The sequence below is a fragment of the Berghia stephanieae genome, chromosome 13 (genome assembly GCF_034508935.2).
Source record: "Berghia stephanieae isolate SIO BIC M18660-M18661 chromosome 13, UCSD_Bste_1.3, whole genome shotgun sequence".
Classification (NCBI taxonomy): Eukaryota; Metazoa; Mollusca; class Gastropoda; order Nudibranchia; family Aeolidiidae; genus Berghia; species Berghia stephanieae.
In genome coordinates this window covers 23,227,382-23,249,110 of record NC_088372.1, presented here as the reverse complement: position 1 = coordinate 23,249,110, position 21,729 = coordinate 23,227,382, and the positions used below count along the sequence as shown (strand labels likewise).

The following is a 21,729-nucleotide window of genomic DNA, read 5'->3' as shown; positions in this document are numbered from 1 at the left end:
CTGACCAAAAGTTAGCTAATGAGAGTGTTTGGATCGAAGTGAAAGTGAGGGATGGTGAAAAATTACTAGCTGGATGTGCGTATAGGTCTCCAACTAGTTCCCCAGAGAACACCAATAAGTTGTATCAGACTCTGCTGGACCTTACTAAGGATAGGGCATATGTATTAATCACTGGTGACTTCAATCAACCAGATGTTGATTGGGTAAATGAGACAGCCTCAGGCAACAAAGCATTAGAATTCTTAGAGTTCTATAGAGACTCTTTCCTCTATCAGCATGTTACGTCGCCAACGCATTTTTGAGGGGATCAGAAACCAACACTCATAGACCTAGTTTTATCATTTGAAGAGAGCATGGTGAAAAATTTGACTCATAATGCTCCCCTTGGCAAAAGTCATCATCATGTTTTAGCTTTTAACTTTGTGTGTAGCACAAAAATTGAAGTAAAGAAAGAAAGACGGTATAACTACAAAAAAGCTGACTTTGATAAACTGAGAAAGTGTGTGAATGACAGCAATTTACTTGCCAAAATTCAGGATAAGGATGCAAATGATACATGGAACTGCATCAAAAAGACTGTAGAAACTGCAACTGAGGAATGTATTCCTAAAAGTGGATCAGGGCCTGCAGGCAAACGCAAGACACCTGTCTGGTGGAGTGAGATGGCTATGTCTAAGTTATGTAATAAGAAACAGACATACAAGAAATACTTGGGAACACTAGACCAGAAAGACTGGCTAGCCTACACAAGAGCCAGGAACCAAGCAAAAGCGGCATGCCGGAAAGCAGTTCTAGACTATGAAAAGTCTATAGCGCAGGATGCGAAAAATAATCCAAAGGCATTCTTCTCCTATGCTAAGAGTAAGATGAAAGTGCAAGAAGGCCTAGCCGACCTCAAGGACAGTGACGGTAAACTTGTGTCAGCTGACAAAGATAAGGCAAACCTCCTCAATACATTTTTCTGTAGTGTATTCACAAATGAGAGAGTGGGGGATATTCCTGATTGTGAAAAATCTGAAGTTGACTCTTCTCTTAGTGACATTATATTCACTTGTAAAGATGTGTGGAATAAGCTTAAAAATTTAGGCTCCTCGAAATCCTCTGGCCCTGATGGGATACACCCATGTGTACTAAAAGAACTGGCAGAACAGCTAGCAGAACCCTTAGCAGAGTTGTTCAACAAGTCACTTAGGGAAGGGAAGCTGCCCAGCATCTGGAAAGATGCAAATGTAACTCCACTTTTTAAAAAGGGTGAGAAGAGCAAAGCAAGTAACTATCGTCCGGTATCATTAACGTGTGTGATTTGCAAAGTAATGGAATCCATAGTCAAATACTTAATGGAACAAAAGTTGCTGTCTGAGTATCAACACGGTTTTATATCAAAACGCTCATGTACCACTAATTTGTTAGCTGCTCTCGACTCTTGGACTAGGTATTTGGACATTGGCATACCTGTTGATGCAATGTACCTTGATTTCGCCAAAGCATTTGACAGTGTTCCACATCAACGCCTTATTAAGAAACTTGGATCATATGGCATCAGTTCATGTTTGCTAGCTTGGATCTCAGATTTCCTGATTGGGAGAAGACAGCGTGTTAGGGTGAACGGCAGTTTTTCGGACTGGGCACCAGTATCGAGTGGTGTTCCGCAGGGAAGCTGCCTTGGTCCAGTTTTGTTTGTAATATTTATTAACGATCTTCCAGACGTTGTGGACACTCTGTGCCAAATGTATGCAGATGACACTAAGGTGTTCTCTAGAGTAGACAAGGAAGAGTTCATAACTCAGCTCCAAAGTGATCTTGACAGCTTGGTACAGTGGGCTGATAAATGGCAGCTTAGGTTTAATGCAGACAAGTGCCATGTCTTGCACTTGGGATATAGAAACCCGCACCATCAGTACACAATGAGAAATCATGACTCTAGCGAGACTGTCATACTTCAGCCTACTGAAGAGGAAAAAGATTTAGGTGTGTTAGTAGATCAGGAACTGAAGTTCTCTAAGCACTTAGAAACCCAAGTAAATAAAGCAAACAGAATCGTTGGCCTCATTAGGAGGTCGTTCACTCATCTTGATAGAGATAACAATGAGACAATTGTTCACTGCACTTGTACGTCCCCACTTGGAATTTGGCAATGTAGCATAGGCACCACGACTACAGAAAAACAAAGACCTCATAGAAAGTGTTCTAAGACGCGCAACTCGGGTCATTCCGGGATTCCAAGATCTAGAATACACAGAAAGACTGAAAAAGATAAGAATACCTAGCATGCAGTATAGGAGAGACAGAGGAGACCTAATTGAAGCGTACAAATACACACATAATTTATACTATGTTAGCACGAGCCCTCTAAATCTTGATTCCACCAGCACCACCAGAGGACACAGATTCAAACTCTCCAAAGAAAGGTGTTCTCTAAACCTTAGGCAGAACTTTTTCTCAGTTAGGGTAGTCGACAAATGGAACCGCCTGCTGCAACAGTTGTCGACGCCCCTTCATTGCAGGCATTCAAGTGCCGTTTTGATGCTCATTGTGAAACAGAAAAATATTGTTTGTAAAATTGAATTCAGACACCTCCTTCCACTATGTGGCATGCCCAGTTTTGAGAGACTTGAATTACAGTCCAGTCCAGATAATTCGAAATCTGATTAACCGAATTTCTTTTAAATCGAAGAAAATACGATGTAATGAATTATTTTCTTCTTTTTCTATATAAAATATTCATGGTTAATTCGAATTCGAACAGTCGTTGTTCTCTTTATTCGAAGTGCAAGTGCTTGCCCATCACAAAAAAAACAAACTCTGGAAGGTCATAACGAACTGCCTGTTCTCCGTATCCACCCTCCCACGCGTTTTAATGACTGAGCTGACTAATAATAATAATAACTAGACCCCAGAGGCATGTAATGGCGTGTTGTTCCCTCTCCGTCCCACCCGCCCTATCTCTTCTTTCTCCAAATTGACCAGCTGTCTCGCGTCATCCCTCTCTCCTTCTCGCGCTCTTGTGGTCTGCTGGCCGCTGGCTAACAAAGGGGGTTGGTTATAAATAGATCAAACACACAGTGATAACCACAAGCTGACCAATACACGGCACGAACAATCATAGGCCACACCCCACTCCACGCGTTTCTCTTTCTCTTCTGTGCTGTCTTTCTTTATTGATCGATGGATCTAGATCTAGAAGTAGAGGGCCTACACAGCATGCAGTGTTAACTACTACTCTGTGCTATTGTGTAGCTTGTAAGTATAAGGGCCAGGGCACGCCTTGGCCAGGGCCAAAGCATACGTGTACAACAAGGGTACAACAATGTGTAGTCTTTCTTTCTTTGTTGTACAACTTGGCTTTCTACTCAAGCAGTCTAGGCCTACAGTTGACTGAACGTGAACGCCACGCTAAACCCCACGCATTCTCATTCTGCATAGAGTTGGGATAACCCTGATACCTGGAGTCAGGTTTAGTTATTTCCCTTGTTTGGAGACAAATCGAATTCTGATAAATAAAAGTCATTTGCTTTTCCCACCCAATTCGAATTATCAGGACTGCACTGTATATACGTTCACGAATGCACAAGAGCAGATAAAAGGTTGTAAAAGCCGACATAAATCTGGACTTATATCATATCATATCATATCATATCAAGGAATGGAACATTTTCCCACCAGAAATCCTAGATATTACCAACAACAACAAATTTGGTCAACTATTACTATTAAACATATCTTTCAACTCAATAACACAATAATGGAGAAAGTCACCACATAATTGTATAAAATCTGAAAAATGTTTAGAAAGGGAGCTTTAGTTTAAAAGAATTTCAATTATATATTAGAGTTCATATCATATTCCACCTAGAGGCCATTGTCAAGCAGGAGACAAAAACAGATCTGATTAAGAATTGAGAATGACAGTCAGGTTAGTTGATGAGAACCATGGCAAAATTGCACAGAATGGAAATCAAGGGTGAACTAAAGTGACCACACAACCAAAAAGAGTTCAAATTCTTCAATGTCATCGTTGATGATTTGATAGTTACTACTGACTCACTCCATAGAAATTGACATTTCTTATAATAATATAATTAGGTGGAAGGGTTTGAAATAGTGTATTAACAATTTATTATATCTCGTTTGTGGTTTAAAGATAAGTTATTCAAATTCAAGCAGTTTAGTATTTACTTAACTTTTTCCTATTTCCATTTTATTTTATTTTTGTCTGCTTGTTTCATCTAGCACCTTGAGGCACCAAGATGGAAAACTTTGTCCTTTATGAAGAACTTGGCAAAGGGGATAATTCCATCATTTACAAAGGACGACGGAAAGGAACAATAAGTTTTGTAGCGATTCATTGCATTGACAAATGCAAAAGACCAGAGGTTACAAATACTGTAAGTGTATCTTACCATATAAATATGTCATTTTGTCTCCATGGGTTAAATTCCTTCATATTTCTATTTATTAAATTGTGTTCTATTAATTGCATTATTCAATGTCTCGTGAAAGATACATTTAGGGTTTTAAGCTTTGAAATCAAATATTCTTGGTTCCATTAATATTACGCTGAACAATTAATTATAACAAGCATTGCTCTCCACCAAATACCTACTTTTTTTTATTTTGGAAAGTGAATGTAGTGTATAAAACCGGATTACATTCATATGACTTTTAAAAGTGAAATTGAACTTGAACCATGGATGTTATAATCTTAAGTATCTTTTGTTGTTTTTATATACCAGGTGCGCATGACCCATGACATAGAACATGAGAATGTTGTCAAGTTCCATGAATGGTACGAGACCAGCAACCACTTGTGGCTAGTGGTGGAGTTGTGCAATGGTGGAAGTCTTGAAAATCTCATCAATCAAGACGGGAACCTGCCAGAATCCTCTGTCCGTCCTTTCGGAGTTCAATTAGTCACTGGTCTGCACTATATTCACTCACTGAGTATCTTGTTTAATGACCTGACACCTTCAAAGGTAAGTGTAGCATGAGATAATGTCAAAGTGATACTAAGCTGCACGCCCTTAGTTACCAAGCAAACACACCCTTTTGTTTACATACCAAAATCTTATTACAGAAGAGACATGCTTATTTCTTCTCTGTCATCTATCTGGGTTCTTAAGTAATGTATTTGTGTTTTAATTGTTTTGTTTTGTTTTGTTGTTGGCTGAAGAAGGGATTTCCATGTTTGGTTTGTTTTTTTGGTTTTTTTTTTTTGGTTTTTTTTATAGCTTGAGGTCATTTATCTTTTTCCAGATTCTACTAGACACAGCTGGAATTTTGAAGTTTGCTGACTTTGGACTGTCTAAAGTAGAGGGAGAGAACTTAGAGGAATTATTCTTTAAGTTTGCTGAGGCAGGAGATCAATGGAGCACACAGAGTGTTGAGGAAATTATGAAAAATATCAAGTGTAACGGTAAAGACATAACCTGATACTCGTGGTTATAAAATTAGGATCTAAAGATTTTTTCTTCTGCAACCAAATTTATTTACCTTTAGAATTTGTATTCCAAATTTTTTTTTTATTTTTTTTTTTTTTTGGTTAAATCAGAATGTTATAGTAAATAGTCATTAAGTGCTTTGATCCTGTTTAAATCGAGAAAAGGCGACATACAAATGTCATGTACTATTTTTTTTTAAAATTAATTTTATCACCCCTGGATTGGTTTCAAATTAAGTCACAGGAAAAATGAGTCATAACATGCTGTTGCTATTGTTGTGTTGGTGGCTCTGCATGATCAGAGACACGATGGCTGATAATAATTGCTAAACTCTCTCACTTGATGACTCAGGTGTGAATTGGCAGTGACAATTGTTGTAAGAGTGCCAGCACAAAATAGATGCTTAACAGGTGACTTGTAATGTATGCAACTGTTCCATATGGCCAACTTGGTTGATTTTACTTTCCCCTTTACCACCCTTATTCCCAACGCATCACCATTTTGTCATTTGATGGAAAATTACATGGGTTTGGTTCTTTTTTTTATTGTTGTTGGTATTTTGTTTATTTATATATAATATATATATATATATATATATATATATATATATATATATATATATATATATATATATATATATATATATATATATATATATATATATTTCTTTTCTTATCCCAGGTTCCACTTTGTACATGGCTCCAGAGCTGATTAAAGGGGGAGAACCAAGCATTGCTTCAGACTTATGGTCCCTTGGTTGTCTTCTCTATGTTATGTTTGCTGGTATGATTGTTTTACATAAATTGTTTTAATTACTTTATATATATTGAAGTTAATATTATTATTATTATTATTATTATTATTATTATTATATTATTATTATTATTATTATTATTATTATTATTATTATTATTATTATTATTATTATTACGAGTATTATTATTATTATTATTTTTATTATTATTATTATTATTATTATTATTATTATTATATTATTATTATTATTATTATTATTATTATTATTATTATCATCATCATCATCATTATTATTGTTGAATTATTTTGCTGTTATTCATTTCATCTCATAAAATTCTGTGTTTAGGTCATCCGCCATTCCTGGCAGAGAGTGAAGATGGCATAAAGGAGAGAATACTGACCAAAGATATGCCCATACCCAAAGTCAAAGGTCAGTTAAGTAGTGTGCAGTCTTTTTGTTATCCTGTCATTCCCCCCCCCCCCCCCCCCCTCCCCTCCCCTTTCCTCTTTTTTTGAGAGATATTTGTTTACTTTTAGTTGTTTTTTTTCTTTTGACGTCTCGTAGAATTTAACTGGAAAAAATAAGTGTATTTTCCACAGCTCTCACTCTCATATCACCCCTAAAAGTCTTCACTCATTATGAAATACAGTTGCGTCTCTCTAGTCCAGAGTTCCACAATCCATTATCTGGACAGGTTCCCTGGGGACAGATTTTTTTTTCTTTATTCGAACACTTTAGGGACTGATTCCACTTTGTGGATATCTCTGTAATCCTGATAAAATGGAGGTTTTTGAATTGGAGATAAGTGACTGTATCTTGTTCTGTGTTTTGTGCTTTGAATAAGATGATTTTCCCACAAAGTTTTACTAATACCCTAGACATTGGTTCATTAGCAAATCTTAGGAAAAATGTTATCAATGTTAGTAAATAGTGAAGTGATATGTGTCTAAAATTCAAATTTTATCTTTAATGATGTTGTGTTCTTCGATCATTTATTGATAAGACATATTATTCTAAGAATCAACAAACCAAATTGTTACAGTAAAGAACATTTATTAAACAACATAACATAAGATACGTGTGTACAGTCTGACCTTTAGATACAGAATGACTCCTAACAAGGTAGCCAGTAGAACAGACACTAGTTATGAACGATACTACATTAGATGGGTGATACAAGTTACGAATCTTGAATACAATAACTTTCATTCACAACAAATGAGTTGCTAATTGTTTACAATATAACATTCCAGGGCCTTTTTGTCTCCATTAACAATGGATTTGGCAGCTTTGGCAACTCTCCTTTTTTTGACTTGTGATGAATTTTCATAGTTTTTGGGTTTATTAAGTGTTTACGTATATTCATATATTTATCAGAATGATAATATGTGGCCTACTTTTTATCCAGTAGCTCTTATTCGAGGTCCTAGAGATACACAGGAAGAACGAAGTTGACATCACTCGTCTCTTTGTTATTGTTTTTAGACAGCCATTTCCCACTAAATAATATCAATCAGACAATAAACGTTAAGGTTACACACAGTTTTGTGTATTGGTGCTTTATATTCAGTTAGTGGATGTTGTGAGTATTTTAACTAAATGCATAGCATCGATAATATTTTTCCCATGCAATTAAAAATTTACTTTCAATGTTCACAACTCTTATTGTTGTGTTGGCTTGTTTTAGTTTTTGTTGTGTGTGTTTATTAATCTTCAAAATATTTAAATGTATCTTTTATTAGGGTCTAGATTGTCAGCAAAACCTTCACCTGAATTCCTCAACTTACTTCAAGGTCTCCTCACCAAAAACCCAGCAGAAAGGTTTGTGCTTCAGTTTATTGATATACTACAATTTTGACTTTCCTATTTAATTTGAACCAGATACTGGAAATTAGATTTTTTATCAAAATAATAATTTAAAAACTTGAGCTTTTATATAGCATAATATTCACTAAACATGCTCGAAGCGCTTTACAAGGGGTCCCTAGCCAACATCAACATTTAACATGTAGAACGAGACATGACGCCTGTTAGGTGATATTGCATTTTTTTTTTTTTTGACGAAGGCCTGGCCATTAACAACGTTGTCTCTGTAGGAAAGAATTATAATATCTCCTAACAGGCATCATGTTTCGATCTACAAGTTACGTGTTGCTGTTGGTCAGGGACCCTTTGTAAAGCGCTTTGAGCACGTTTAGTGGATATTGCACTATATAAAAGCTCAAGGTTTGTTTCTTTTTTTTTTTTAATTTAAGAGTGTGCGAGAGATATATTTCACTTTGACACAATACCAGATTCTCGTCAGGTCAGAGTTTCCATTCTCAGCTCACATCTCGCATCTGATTTAGACTATTTTCACTGTGATATTTTGAAAGACGATTTTTAAAAAGAAAAAATAAACTATTTGGAATGTTTTGTGTTGAAAATACTGATTGGATCTAAAAAACGGAAGTTGAGAGGGAAGGGGGAAGGTCGGAAGAAATGAAAATAATGGAAAGTGAATGGAAGAAAAATTGAAGGATGGAGAATGATTTGAAAATAAGAACCTGGATATTATGAATTTAATATACTCATAATTAATAAACTAAATGCAAAACAAGTTGGTGCATATGATTATTTATATTTTGTTTGTCTTACATTGGTGGACCTGATACATTTTGACAAGAATCTAATAATTCAGTCTCTACAAGAAAAATCCTTCAATCGCCTACTTAGATTTCTTGGACAGAAACCTAGAATCATGCAGTCAAAGTTTGTCCCTGATTTTGTAATTGCTCAACATCTTCTTAATGGAATGCAAGTCTATTCCAGAGTACTTTCTGTCAAATCTATTATTATAAGACCCAGGTAGAAAGTCATTGTTGATATTGGAGGAGAGATCCCCTTTTACTATTTATTTATTTTTAAATATTGAATATAACCTTATATGAGCTGAAGGGGGTCCCGATAGCCCCAGTGGTATAGCACTCGCTTCACACGGAAAGGGACTGAGGTCAATCCCCAGGCAAAGTCGAGATTTTCTTTCTGACCCCCCTCCCTTATGCACCCAAGAGTGATTGGGTATTTGGGTTAGTTTTATCTGGCAAAAAGTATTTTGCAATAGACTAGCATCCTATCCAAAGGGTAGCAACTAATCACTATTATCCATTTCACGCTATAGAAACCTGTATAAACTCCAGCTCCATGGGCCCAATGGCTCTGAAGGACTATTTTTTATGAATTGAAAAGGGTGGTAAACCAAAAACTCTGAAACCTCTTTCCAATTAAATTCTCATCCAGGATTGGCTGGCCTGAGCTTGTCAATCATCACTTTTGGCAAGGCGATCTAGCCTCCCTGGCCAAAGACTTCTCAGGCACCACCCACGACGTACAGGCCAGCAGCAACACCATTGGAGCGTCTTCCATATTTGAGCACGGAGGTGGATCTTCCCTTGGCAGAGTCAAAGGTGTGGATTTGAGGCGCAGTCTGGAGAGACCCATGACACAGCTGGACGTGGTGGATGGAGTCAGTAGACCGGGTAAGAGATGATTTCTGTGCTTTAAAAATTGTATGAATTATTGGCGACAGCCTAAGATTAAATAAACTTGTACTTGAAACTTGAAACTTTAAATACATAGAATTATGTGATCTATGCGGCTCTGTGGTCATGTGGTATGACACCCGCTTTCTGATCGGAAGGTCCTGGGTTCAAGTCTCACTCAACGCATAGTTGAGTCCTTGGAAAAGGCATTTTACTCACATTCTCTCACTGTACTCAGGTGTAAAATGAGTACCTTGTCGTTAACAGTGTTGTCTTTCTCGGAAAAAAATTGTAATATCGTCTAACAGGCGCCATGTCTCGTTCTATATGTTACATGTTGCTGTTGGTCAGGACCCTTTGTAAAGTGCTTTGAGCACGTTTAGTGGATATTGCGCTATATAAAAAAAGCTCCAAAAAATAAAAAACCTATGACTGAATATGCATATTATCAAAGGAGCCTATCTATTTAAAAAATAATCAGTGTCACATCCCTCTTAGATAGAAATTTGCTTTTCTTTTGTTTTTTTATTTACAATACAGAAATAATTGATTTTATCCTTTGCAATAAAATAGTCCAATTTGGAATGCTTGTTGTTTTTGTTTATATTGAATGTATCTTTGCTTTACTCCTCTAGGTACAGCAGGTGCAGTTGGAGACTACCTCAGACCAAAGACTGCCCCAGGTTTGGAAAGTGGTGGCAGCCTCTTTACCCTCAGGTTTGACACATCAATAAAATAATAAAGATAAATAAAAAATTCCCTTTATTCGTCCCATAGGGTAAATTTGTCTATAGGGTCTATTCCAAGGAAAGACTGGAATAACTCAAACGTCAGCTGCTATGCAGCACCGCAAGTTGAGCTAGGGCGTCGTGACTTGCTCAAGGTCACACAGCACAGTGGGTATTCGAACTCTGTACTTTTCGGATACGAAGCAAAGACCATACCCCTGAGCCACGCTGCCCGATGTGTGACCAATCACCTCAAAATGATATTATATTGGGATGAACTAGTTAAGGAAAGTGACTTTAACAGATTTCTTTTTTTTTAATGATCTGAAATGTGAGATTTTAGTTTTTTCACTTTAAGAGACTATAATATCCATTCTCCTAAGGTACACAGTTTAACTCTCTCCTTACCAGCTATTTTCAGGATTTTCCCCAAAACTTCACACTAAACTAACACAAAAATATATTTTTTTATCACTCAAACACTATAGCAGTAAGTTCTTGCGATAAATAATTTCTGTAGCAAAACATGCTCTACAACACACTGTTCACTTTCTTTAAATTTTACGTCGTACAAGAGAAGTTTGAATAAGAAAAATGTTGGTTGTATTGTAACAAATGTGACGATTTTCCTATAGTTGGGAAGGAGAGGGTTAACTTACTCAAAGTTTCATATTAATGAATATAGATTCAATCTTCATTATCTAAATCACCCTGACATAATACATTTTAAAGACAGTGGGTTCCATTTTTAATCGGCCATAGCTTGATAAGAGTTTCATCTGCATGATGAAAATTCACAGATTCTTCTTTTCATGATTGTAGACTGAATTATCTCTGTTAAACACGTGATACATTTTGTAAAACATTGATAGACCTTGATGTAATAAGGAAAGGAGTGGTAATTTGAAGCTCATATTACTTGTTAACTTCATGAGCCATATACAGTAATGAGGCACAATACTCAGGTTTGATCTCTTATGTACTTTAATTCACTTGTTTTTATTTTATCCTTTTCACTTCGAAGGAGCAATAAAAGTACAGTACTTTAGATATCTATCACATTTAAAAACATCCCCATAGGCTATAGTGCTTGCTTATCAGGGCTTGTGCTCTAAATGGGAGTGACATTGTATATTTTGGGGTTTTGTTTTGTTGTTTTTAAAAATTAGAGCTGGGAGGGGGGCAGTTTTACCTCACTGAGTTGTTACTCATCAAACTTTAAAACATGGCAACATTTTTTATTTTAAATGGCAGTAGCTGTTCTCAAACTCATTGACGTTTTGAAAACTCATTAATATCCCCATCAGTGCCAGACCTCACACAGCCGTCCCTCCTGATGAGAGAGTGACCTCCCCTCACAAGCCAGTCCAGGGCCCACTCACTACAAGGGAGACAATCGGATACACAACTGATGGAGAGGCAGCCAGCATGACTGACAATGGAAGTGAGACTAAGAGGTTGATTTTCCATGATAGTGACTTTGTCGTCACTCAAATTGTGGACAATCCAAAGGTTTGTGACTTGGTCTTGTATTATTTATCAACAGCTCTAAAATCTTTTGTATCTTCTTCTTACATAAATCAGTTAAATCAGATCCTGCATAACTGTTGATGTTGCATTTACTAAAAATAAATATGATGGGTATCTCTTGATAGTCTCAAGTACCTCTTTAAAGGTCTCAATATTGCTCAGACGCTTGATACAACCAGGTAAGTCATTCTTTAAGGAGAGCAAGTGTATTTCGGAAAAATTTGTAGGGAGGACTGTCAACATTAGACGAGGAATCTAAAAAATTGGATAATGTTAATTTAAATATTGGAATATTTGAATCATGCAATGTTAATAGTAATGAACAGGAACAAATTTGAATAAAGCAGCAGAGTAAAAGATATCAGACATAGGACTTTATGAGCTCAAACTATCTTCACTTAACAACATCAACAACATAAGAGAAATAGGTATGTAGTCTGTATCATGGTTGGATTACTGTTCATGTCAATTTTTATTTGGTGTTTTATTCATGTTTGAATCGTCTTTTAATCAGATTTATAGTTAGAGCCAGTGTGTTGTTTTTCCTTATTCAGGGTGTTTTCCATTCAATTGTGTATTCTCTAATTAATCTCAAAGACTTCAAATAAAATTTAACATATCCAAAACAAATATTTACGGAATGTAGTGGCGTTTTTTATTAAAATTATTTCCTTTGCTTGGGTTTTTGTTTTTTCTTTTTATTTTGTTTTTGTTTTGTTTCTTTGTTCTTTTTTACGGATGTTTTTTTTTTTTAAATTTTAGGTGCTTGTTAAGTTGTTTTTCTTTTTTTTTTCAATACTTTCGTATAATTTCTTTAAAAATTTTTCTCTCCTCCAGATTCAAAAAGTCACACCAGCCAAATATGATTCCAAGATTTTACCTGTTCCTCCATTTAATGGTTTGTCTTGGCTGTTTTTCATTTGGATTCTTTTTAACCCTTCGAGTTTTATTTTCAATTTCATGTATTTGTGTACAACTCTGATCAAGCCACCATCTGGTATTTGTAAAAAGCATATTTGTGATTCTTTCCATGTTGAGTCGTGAATTCCATCATTCATTTTCATTGGATATCAAACACCCATCGAGCTGCAGTTTATTGTGTTAATCGAACAGTAACAAATGTCTGCTACCCTTTAGATAGGACAATAGTCTGTCATAAACTGCTTTCCACCAAAGGTGAAAGACAGAATTACCTAGTCATTGCTTCGTGGACAGAGAAGCAAATAAAAATAAAAAAGAAGTGAAAAAGGAAAGAAAGATTATAGAACTATTTTATGAATTTGTGTGTTGCCAAGTCAAATTGTCAAATTATAAATTTTTTTTCACTTTCTTAGTAAAAATTCACCCAAGCTCATTACAGAGTACATAAATGAGTTTAAGAAATAGACCTTTGTGGATTCTTGGGAGAAGCCATTTAGATGGTAATATTCTTTCTCTTTCCTATCTGAATTCCGAGGTCCTCTGTGTTATTAATGTCTGTTATTATTATTCAAGTGTCTAGAAAGGCTTCATATATTATTCTATTTTTCAATTTTGTGGTCCAAATGAAAAATAAGATATTATGGGATACTCAGAGCTTGGTAAAAATTCTTACAAATAAGCTTTTTAAATTTTTATTTATACGTTTATTTTATTTATGTATTTGTTATTTATTGATTTCATTTATTTTGTGTATTACAGAATCATGAGAGAAAGATATTAGCATTTATAATGACTCAGAAGATAAATAGAATTTTTTATTTTTTATTTTTATGTATTAATAATAATAATAATACAAAGTGTATAGATTCACTTTCACTATTACGTGTATTTACTATATTGCTTTATAAAATTATGTAAATACATTTAATTACGCTTATTTATTCATTCTTGTAATTCACGTTTGTAAAACCAATTTTTTTAGTTTATGAATGAATTTATTTATTTATTTATCATTTATAATTTACAGTTTGATTTTTTTTTTTTGGGGGGGGGGGGGGGTGTGCTTTTTAAAAATGTTATTTGACTTTTCTTCTTTCTTTCTTTTCTACAGTGGAAAAGCTGTCAGGCCTGAGTGAGAAAGATGTCCAGAAACATGCCAAGTCTATCGCAGACAACATCATACAAGTGGAGAGAGGACCCCCGTCTCAAAAGAGGATACAGTTATTACATTATATTGCACATGTCGCCTCTTGCAGGCCCCTTTCCACGGCACTAGTAAGATGATTGTTTTCCAGTTTTTCAATTTTTAAAGATATGAACTAAATTTGTCATCAATTTATTAAAGAGATAAACAATGAAGTCAACTGATTTTGTAATCGACATCTTTTGATTTCATCATTAAATTTGTTTTCATTGTTTTTATTAGCATCATCATCATTCTTATCACCATCATCGTCGTCATCATCATCATCATCATTATTCTTATCACCATCATCGTCGTCGTCATCATCATCATTATTATCATCATCATCATCATCATCAACCATCATCATCATCACCACCATCATCTCCATAATCATCACCATCACCATTATCATCACCACCACCATCATCATCATCATCACCATCATCATCACCATAACCAATACAACAAACCCTCTCCAATCCATTTCAGGCCCAACATGATCTGATATCCGTCATGGCCAAACAAGTTAGAGAATCAACACACCTCGATATGTGAGTGGCAGAATCTTTCAAGTGACTAAGGAAAATATGTGTATTTGTGTGTGTGTGTGTGTGTGTGAGAGAGAGAGGAGAGAGAGAGAGAGAGAGAGAGAGAGAGAGAGAGAGAGAGAGAGAGAGAAAGGTTCTCAAATCATGAAATATGTACAAGGACAACTAATTTAGTACAAAGCTTGAATCAAACTTGATATCGGATCAACCAAATTTGTCAACCTCGATATCTCCTTTCTAATTTTTAAATTAATCTTACATTTTAAACATTAAATAATGGATGAAATGGGTAAAAAATAAAATGAATTGAAAATTTTCATGAAGACGTGATTTTGAAAAGAAAAAAGAGAATTCAAGTCTTCATTTCATTATTTTTATTGGACTTAACTCTTTAAAAGCAAATCTGATTTCTTTTCAAGTTAAAACTGCTAAGCCAATTAATTTTACATATGGAAAGATTGGTCACAATGCATCCCTGAGTTCATTAAGCTGTTCTCTTGTAGAGAACAGTAGCTTATAGAGGATAGAGTAACGTCAAATACCATCTGAGTTAAAATTAATGACTTTTTCTCTTAAGAAATGAATTTGGTGATGTTAGGAGGTTTGCTCTACTTTGTGTCTTAACAGGAAGCTGAAGATGTGTCGTGTCCTGGCATTGATTGCCCACTTTACCACAGAGTTGAAAACCAGCACTGCCCTCTCTGAGGTATGAATGGTCCATGCACTTCTTGTCATTTAAAAACAGTTATTTACATATAATGATTGATTTTTCTTATGGATTAAACTGAACTAAATGAACTAAATTTTGATAATAGACTAATAACCTATGGTACATAGATTTTTAATTTCAATTTTTATAATTGAATTTAGTGGCGTGGGGGGTTTCTGTACCTTTTATTAAAGTTAAAGTACGATATAAATTTCATAAATCGTTTAGAAAGTGTACAGTTTTTTTAAAGAAAAAAAACAAGATATCTCATTATTTCAAATAATGCTTTGTAAATATTTATATATTTATTTATTTATTTGGCATGTTTTCGTTGACTGAATTTTGGTTGCTCAAAAAATGAGTAGGACATGACCAAAGTAAAATTAAAATTTTTTACTTATTCATTTGTTTTTATATGTGTTCAGGCCATGTCAAGTTTGTCAGAAATGTTGCGAGAGAACATGAAGAACACACGCTTGAAGCAAGGTCTTCTCCCAGCTCTTGGTGAAGTCATCGGACTCGTCGCTGTACAGGTTGGTCAGAACTTTTCATGTTGTTGAAGCTTGACTCGGAAAGCTGAAACTGCTCTTTTGGTGAAAACAATTAGGTCTGTATTTATATACAGAAAAAGAATGGTTGAAGCTATTGTTTGTAAAAAGAAAATGAATCACCATTAAAGGGCTAAAAGATAAAGAACTGAACAAGTGTGTATGAAAGGTGTCAGACAAAGCAAGAATGAAAAATACAACAACAAAAAACCTGTTCCAAAAAATCAGTTTACCTCAACTGGGGAATGAACCTCAGACCTTCTGATTACCTGTCAGATGTGCTACCATTGCTCTCCCCAGTCGAGGTCGACGATTTTTTGGGATAGTCTTTTTCTTCTATTATTCTTTCTTGCTTTGTCTGGCACCTTTCATACGTTCAGTTCTTTATCTTACATCGGTGACTGCTTCTAAATTTCATAATTTGAAGGGTTACAAGCGGCAGTAAAGATGAACAGTTTAAAGATTCACTTTATTTAATTTTGTTTCTTTTCAAAGAATTCAACAGGAAATCGCAACTGTCATAGGAGAAAAAAAAATCCAGGGTTCGAGTCCCTTTCTGATTGGTGCATAGTTGAGTACTTGGATAAGGCTCTTTACTCATATTCTCTCACCGTATTCTGTTGTAAAATGAGTAACTGGTCATTAAGAGCACTGTCTCTGTTGGAAAAATATTGCAATATCACCTAATAGGCGTCATGTTTCGTCCAACATGTTAAGTGTTGTTGTTGGCCAGGGACCCCTTATAAAATGCTTTGAGCACATTTAGTGGGCATTGCGCCATATAAATGCTCATGTTTTACTTACTTTACTTATCCTTTTGGTGCTTCAGCTATGTTTAAGTTCAACACTCATGTTTAATACTTTAAATATTTTGTATTTGATCAGGAACAAAGACTACAGGAATCCATAGAGTGTTGGTCAGTGCCATCCATTGCCTACACAACCATCATTAGAAGTATCCGGGAAGGGGTAAGTCTATCCCTCAGACTATTTCATCTTCAAATTGATTTTTAAAACAGGATTATTTTTTTTAATGTGTGTGTGTTTTTTTTTGTCTACCACACTTTTTTATCCAAAAACGTCTTGTATACCATTTATTCAGGATTAGCCACCATCTTTATTATCTGTTATAAATATATTATTGTTATCAATCTCTTCATCATCACTATTAACATTAGCAGCAGCAGCATCATTGTTATCTTACTGTTATCTACGTTTTTATTTGTCTATCTATCTGTTTATCTGTCTATTTATCTATCTATCTATCTATCTATCTATCTATCCATCTATCTATCTATCTATCTACCTATCTATCTATCTATCTATCTATCTATCTATCTATCTATCTATCTATCTATCTATCTATCTATCTATCTATCTATCTATCTATCTATCTATCTATCTCTATTTGTCTGTCGGTCTGTCTTTCTGTCTATCTGTCTGTCGTTCTAATTATTTATTCCTTATTTCAGGAGGATCAGGTTTTGAACCACATGGCAACAAAAGTTGTTGAAACAGTTACTGCAACAAACACATCCCATGCCCAAGTATGTTACAATCATTAATGCATTCACCAAAAAATCAATATATCTTTTCGTCATTTTATAATATAGTAAAATTAGTTAGTTACAAAGCAGACTTTCTATTTTATAGCAATCAAATCCAAATTTACAGATTTACCCAGTGTGTTTTTGTGTCGTGTGTGCAGCTTTGATTAAGCATGGGAATTTTTCTTTCTAATTGATTAAACAATAGGTAAAAGTATGGTCGCAATAACTCATTTGGTAGAGCTCTTGCTTCATCAGTAAAGGGAATGGGACTGATCATTGTCCAGCCAGCAGTGATTGGGTAGCTTTGTTTGTTATTTCTGACAGGAAATACTTAGCCTTAACCCTCTCCTTACCAGCCATGTTCAAAATTTTCACTAAAACTTCACACCCACCCAACACAAAAACAGACATTTCTAACTCAAACAGAAAAGCAACACGCACATTCTATAAAAATATTGTTTAACAATATGAACTCTATTACAGAATGTCAAGTTTTTATAGCTATAGCAAAAAGAAATGAAATCTGGATGAGAAAAGTGATGGCTGCATCGTAACAAGTGTGACGATTTTCCAATAGGTGGTAAGGAGAGGGTTAAACTTAAATCCTATCAAAATGCTAGAAAGCAGCTGCTATCGTTCGTTTAGAAACTGGGATAAATTCCTGCTCCATGAGTCCTATCTATCGCTCTGAAGGAGTTTTGTGAATGCGTGGCTGGGTATTCCAAATGTGGCTTCTATTTTTTTCTTAGATTGTTACAGTTTTCAACAAAAATATTTTATGCTTTTAACTAAGCGAAATTAAAAATGTTAGCCTAAATGAAATTGTTGCTCATAATAGTATTAAATAGATTCAAAATATAACAAATAAAGAAGAAGCATTTGGGCTCAAGGTTCAGCCAATAGCAAAAAAAAATGTTACATTGTAATTAATTTGTTAGTTTTGTTTTGTTTTTAAAAAATCTGTCACATTTGATTATATCGCTGCAACTTTGAACATTGAGTCTGTTTCTAGTATAAGATCCATTACAGTTTGGAGCTGTAAGATCATCCATGTTATTCCATTATATGGAAAGAAAGTAAACTGAATTATGATTAGCGTGATGAAATGCATAACTTAATGTCATTTGATTTCTTTTCTTCTTTTTTTTTCATTTAGAAATTTGTAACCCCAGAAGTTTGTCAATCTTTGTGGTATTTATTCAAACATTCTGCCGTGGAGGCTGTCAGATGCACTGCTATATCTGTGAGTAGATTTAGTTATCTATTTGATAATGATGATAATAATAAAAGAATAATGATAATATAAATAATAAGAATGATAATGATAATAAGAAGAAGAATAAGAATAAGAATGATATGATAATAATAATAATAATAATAATAATAATAATAATAATAATAATAATAATAATAATAATAATAATAATAATAATAATGATAATAATAATAATAATTTTTTGATTTATTGTTTGGAAATAGTATGTTTATGCATGATTATATTGGCAATTGCCTAAAAATAACCCTTTGTCTATAATATCTATCAACAGGCCCTGTGTCGAATGACTTGGCACAACCCCTCCATCTTCCAGACTTTGTTGGATTCTGGGGGACTCCATTCCGTCATGCAGGCATTGACAGGGGGCGTGTCCAGGGTGCAGCAAGCTGTCATCACCATGATCGGCATGTTTATGGTTTCGGTTGGATACTACAACAGGCTGTTTCAGGACAAGGTATGTGGGATTGATAGTAAATACTAAGGTGATAGAAGTTGTGGATTGTGAAAACTTTTGAACTGAAATGATTATTACAGCTTCAAAGAAGAACAAAATACTTGACAGGGAATGTTTTGGGCTCAAAACAAATGCAGTTAAAATTATAATATTTCATGTTAAATCCCGAAAGATGGATGAAGTTCTCGGCATGTCCAGTTGGACTTTTCTCCCTTCTTTGGATTTTTGGTGACGTCTTACCATTTTGACTCTTTTTGTTGTTGGTTGAGGAAAGGTTTGGCCCGAAACATTCCATGACAAGTATTTTGTTCTTTTTGAAGCTGTTATATTCCTTTTTAGCTCATTAAGCTTAAGATTGATAGAAGTGATTATAATTGTGATGGTGGCATTGATAATAATTGTGGTGCCATTGCTATTCATGAAGTAAACAAGCACGTAATCCTTAGTGAGGCTGTAACGAAACGTTTTTTGTACATAGAGATACCAATATATATATTGACTTATTTTGAACAACTACATAAGGATTTATTTTTCACCATTTTCTTTGGGATAAATAAAACAAACAAAAAAAATGAAGATAAGACAATTTTTTAAAAATTGCAGGATTAGCTTTACAAAATATTGTAATAAGCGTTGACCAAAAAAGTTGATACATTTTGTACACTTTTTCAACACTTTCAGAAGCCATTCCTCCTATTCTTTTCTTATCAGACTCACCGTTTTTAAATCTTTTGTCATCCTTCAACCCAGCGTTAATGATGGCAGCTAGATCATTTCTTTGAGTTGCTTAATATTGAGATCTGTGTGTAGTGAACCTTTTATAAACAACTTTTTATCTCAGGCTCAAGAACTGTATATGGAAAAGTGCTGGAACTTTGATGCATTACATTTCTTAGATTTTAAAATATTAATTATTTTTTTTCAGCATTTAATAAATTGATGAGATTCTGTTACTTTTTGTATCGTTAGATCGCTTTTATTGATATCCTTCTTACTCCTTGCCTTATAATTTGATGTCAATAATTTTTTATCCAAATGAGGTAGATTGTATACCACTTCAAACACGATATTGTGTTATTTTAACCAGGATTTCCGTGTGAAGTTGATGCGATGCTTTGAGAGCCCATCCCCTGTGATTCGAGGCAAAGCCTTTGTAGTCATATATGAAATGGTTCATAACAATAGTGATCTATTGCTGGCTTGTTGTTCTGCACGGTGAGTTTGAATAGATTTTGTCTTGTTACCTCTCATGATATTGGTAGTGTAAAGGGACTGAATGGAGAGAGATAATTCATGCAGTATCCGAAGCCTGGACCAGGCATGGAACCTAGAAGAAGAAGAAGAAGAAAGGGACTGAAGAGTGGTTTTAAAGAGCTTATTCAAAATAAAGTGATACTAAGCTGCTAGAAGCTGTGGAGTGTGAAAAGTAATAAACAAAAATGACTATAACAGCTTGAAAAAAAGAATAAAATACCAAACACATGATGTTTCAGGCTCCAAACCCTTCTTCAGCCAACAACAAAAAATATTTATGTTTTTATTGGATTTTTTTTTGTTGTTGTTGGCTGAAGAAAGGTTTTAACTCACTCAATCGTAGAGATTTTTGCTAATTTTCCAAATTGGAAAAAAATGTATTAAAAATGAGCATATACATAGATAGTTTTATTCAACTACCATTAACATGTAAAAACTAAAAACATTAGCTTTGATACTACGCCTATAATTTGTCTTAGAAAAATGTAATAAATAGGCAATGGGTAAAAGTAACCCGGGTAAACTACGGATATTGTCGGTGTTAGGGTTGAATGAGTTAAGCCTGAAATGTTCCGTTTTTGGTATTTTGTTCTTTTTTAAAGCTGTTATATTCATTTTTGTTTATTACTTTTAAATTCAAAATAAAGTAAAGTTGAGCACCACATTGCAATATCATGCAATGGAACCCTTAAGGTACATCATGGAGACGACTGCCAAGAACGATGTGGAAAATGTATGGTTTTAAAGCAGATATTATGTGACCCACCGTCTGAAAACTGTATCACGTTGGGATGAACAAGGTGCTGGAATTGAAATCATCGACACAAACATGAAACTAGGTCTTGATAAATAGGATTTCTTACTTTGCTAAAAAAAAATCGTCAAAGTTCCTATTTCTTATCATTTTAATTCATGTTTTGACATCTGATTTATCACAACATAATTCCGTTTTGCAATGGTGGGTCTCATATGGGATTTGTTAGGAAAGAATTCCCAGGGCAGGATGGGATAGAAACCTCTTATTGGTGACCTTTACATTGGCATTGATGATGATAGAAGTTAATGTGGTAATCTATATAATGCCATTATCCTTTTTTTTTTTTTACAAAAATGTTCAATTGATGCGCCTTGTGCTAAAAGAAATTATATCAAAGAAAGTGAGTTTTTCAGAAAATAAAGGCTAAAGTTTGGAATCTGCTCTGGAGAGTTTACAAAAAAATAAAATAGTCGTATTGAGGTAGGGGCCATAGATTATATTTATCAAGAAAATGATTCGTGAGGAACTAAGGTGATTATGTTTAAAGTTTAT

The 21,729-nt window shown here is 34.5% G+C and overlaps 1 protein-coding gene across 5 annotated transcripts in view; it reads left to right on the top strand.

The window, feature by feature from the left end:
* Positions 1-21,729, top strand: part of LOC144958883 (serine/threonine-protein kinase ULK4-like) — a 41,251-nt gene that overhangs the window by 2,149 nt on the left and 17,373 nt on the right. For all 5 annotated transcript variants that reach the window (XM_078891145.1, XM_078891146.1, XM_078891144.1 and 2 more), the window contains exons 2-20: positions 4,231-4,385; positions 4,734-4,973; positions 5,254-5,413; positions 6,120-6,221; positions 6,541-6,624; positions 7,938-8,016; positions 9,475-9,713; positions 10,352-10,433; positions 11,752-11,956; positions 12,812-12,872; positions 14,007-14,170; positions 14,571-14,632; positions 15,257-15,335; positions 15,764-15,871; positions 16,772-16,855; positions 17,359-17,433; positions 18,593-18,679; positions 18,984-19,166; positions 20,254-20,381. In XM_078891145.1, coding sequence (XP_078747271.1) covers positions 4,248-4,385; positions 4,734-4,973; positions 5,254-5,413; positions 6,120-6,221; positions 6,541-6,624; positions 7,938-8,016; positions 9,475-9,713; positions 10,352-10,433; positions 11,752-11,956; positions 12,812-12,872; positions 14,007-14,170; positions 14,571-14,632; positions 15,257-15,335; positions 15,764-15,871; positions 16,772-16,855; positions 17,359-17,433; positions 18,593-18,679; positions 18,984-19,166; positions 20,254-20,381 — 2,360 coding nt within the window. In that variant the 5' untranslated portion in view covers positions 4,231-4,247. The remainder of the gene's footprint in view (positions 1-4,230; positions 4,386-4,733; positions 4,974-5,253; positions 5,414-6,119; positions 6,222-6,540; positions 6,625-7,937; positions 8,017-9,474; positions 9,714-10,351; positions 10,434-11,751; positions 11,957-12,811; positions 12,873-14,006; positions 14,171-14,570; positions 14,633-15,256; positions 15,336-15,763; positions 15,872-16,771; positions 16,856-17,358; positions 17,434-18,592; positions 18,680-18,983; positions 19,167-20,253; positions 20,382-21,729) is intronic.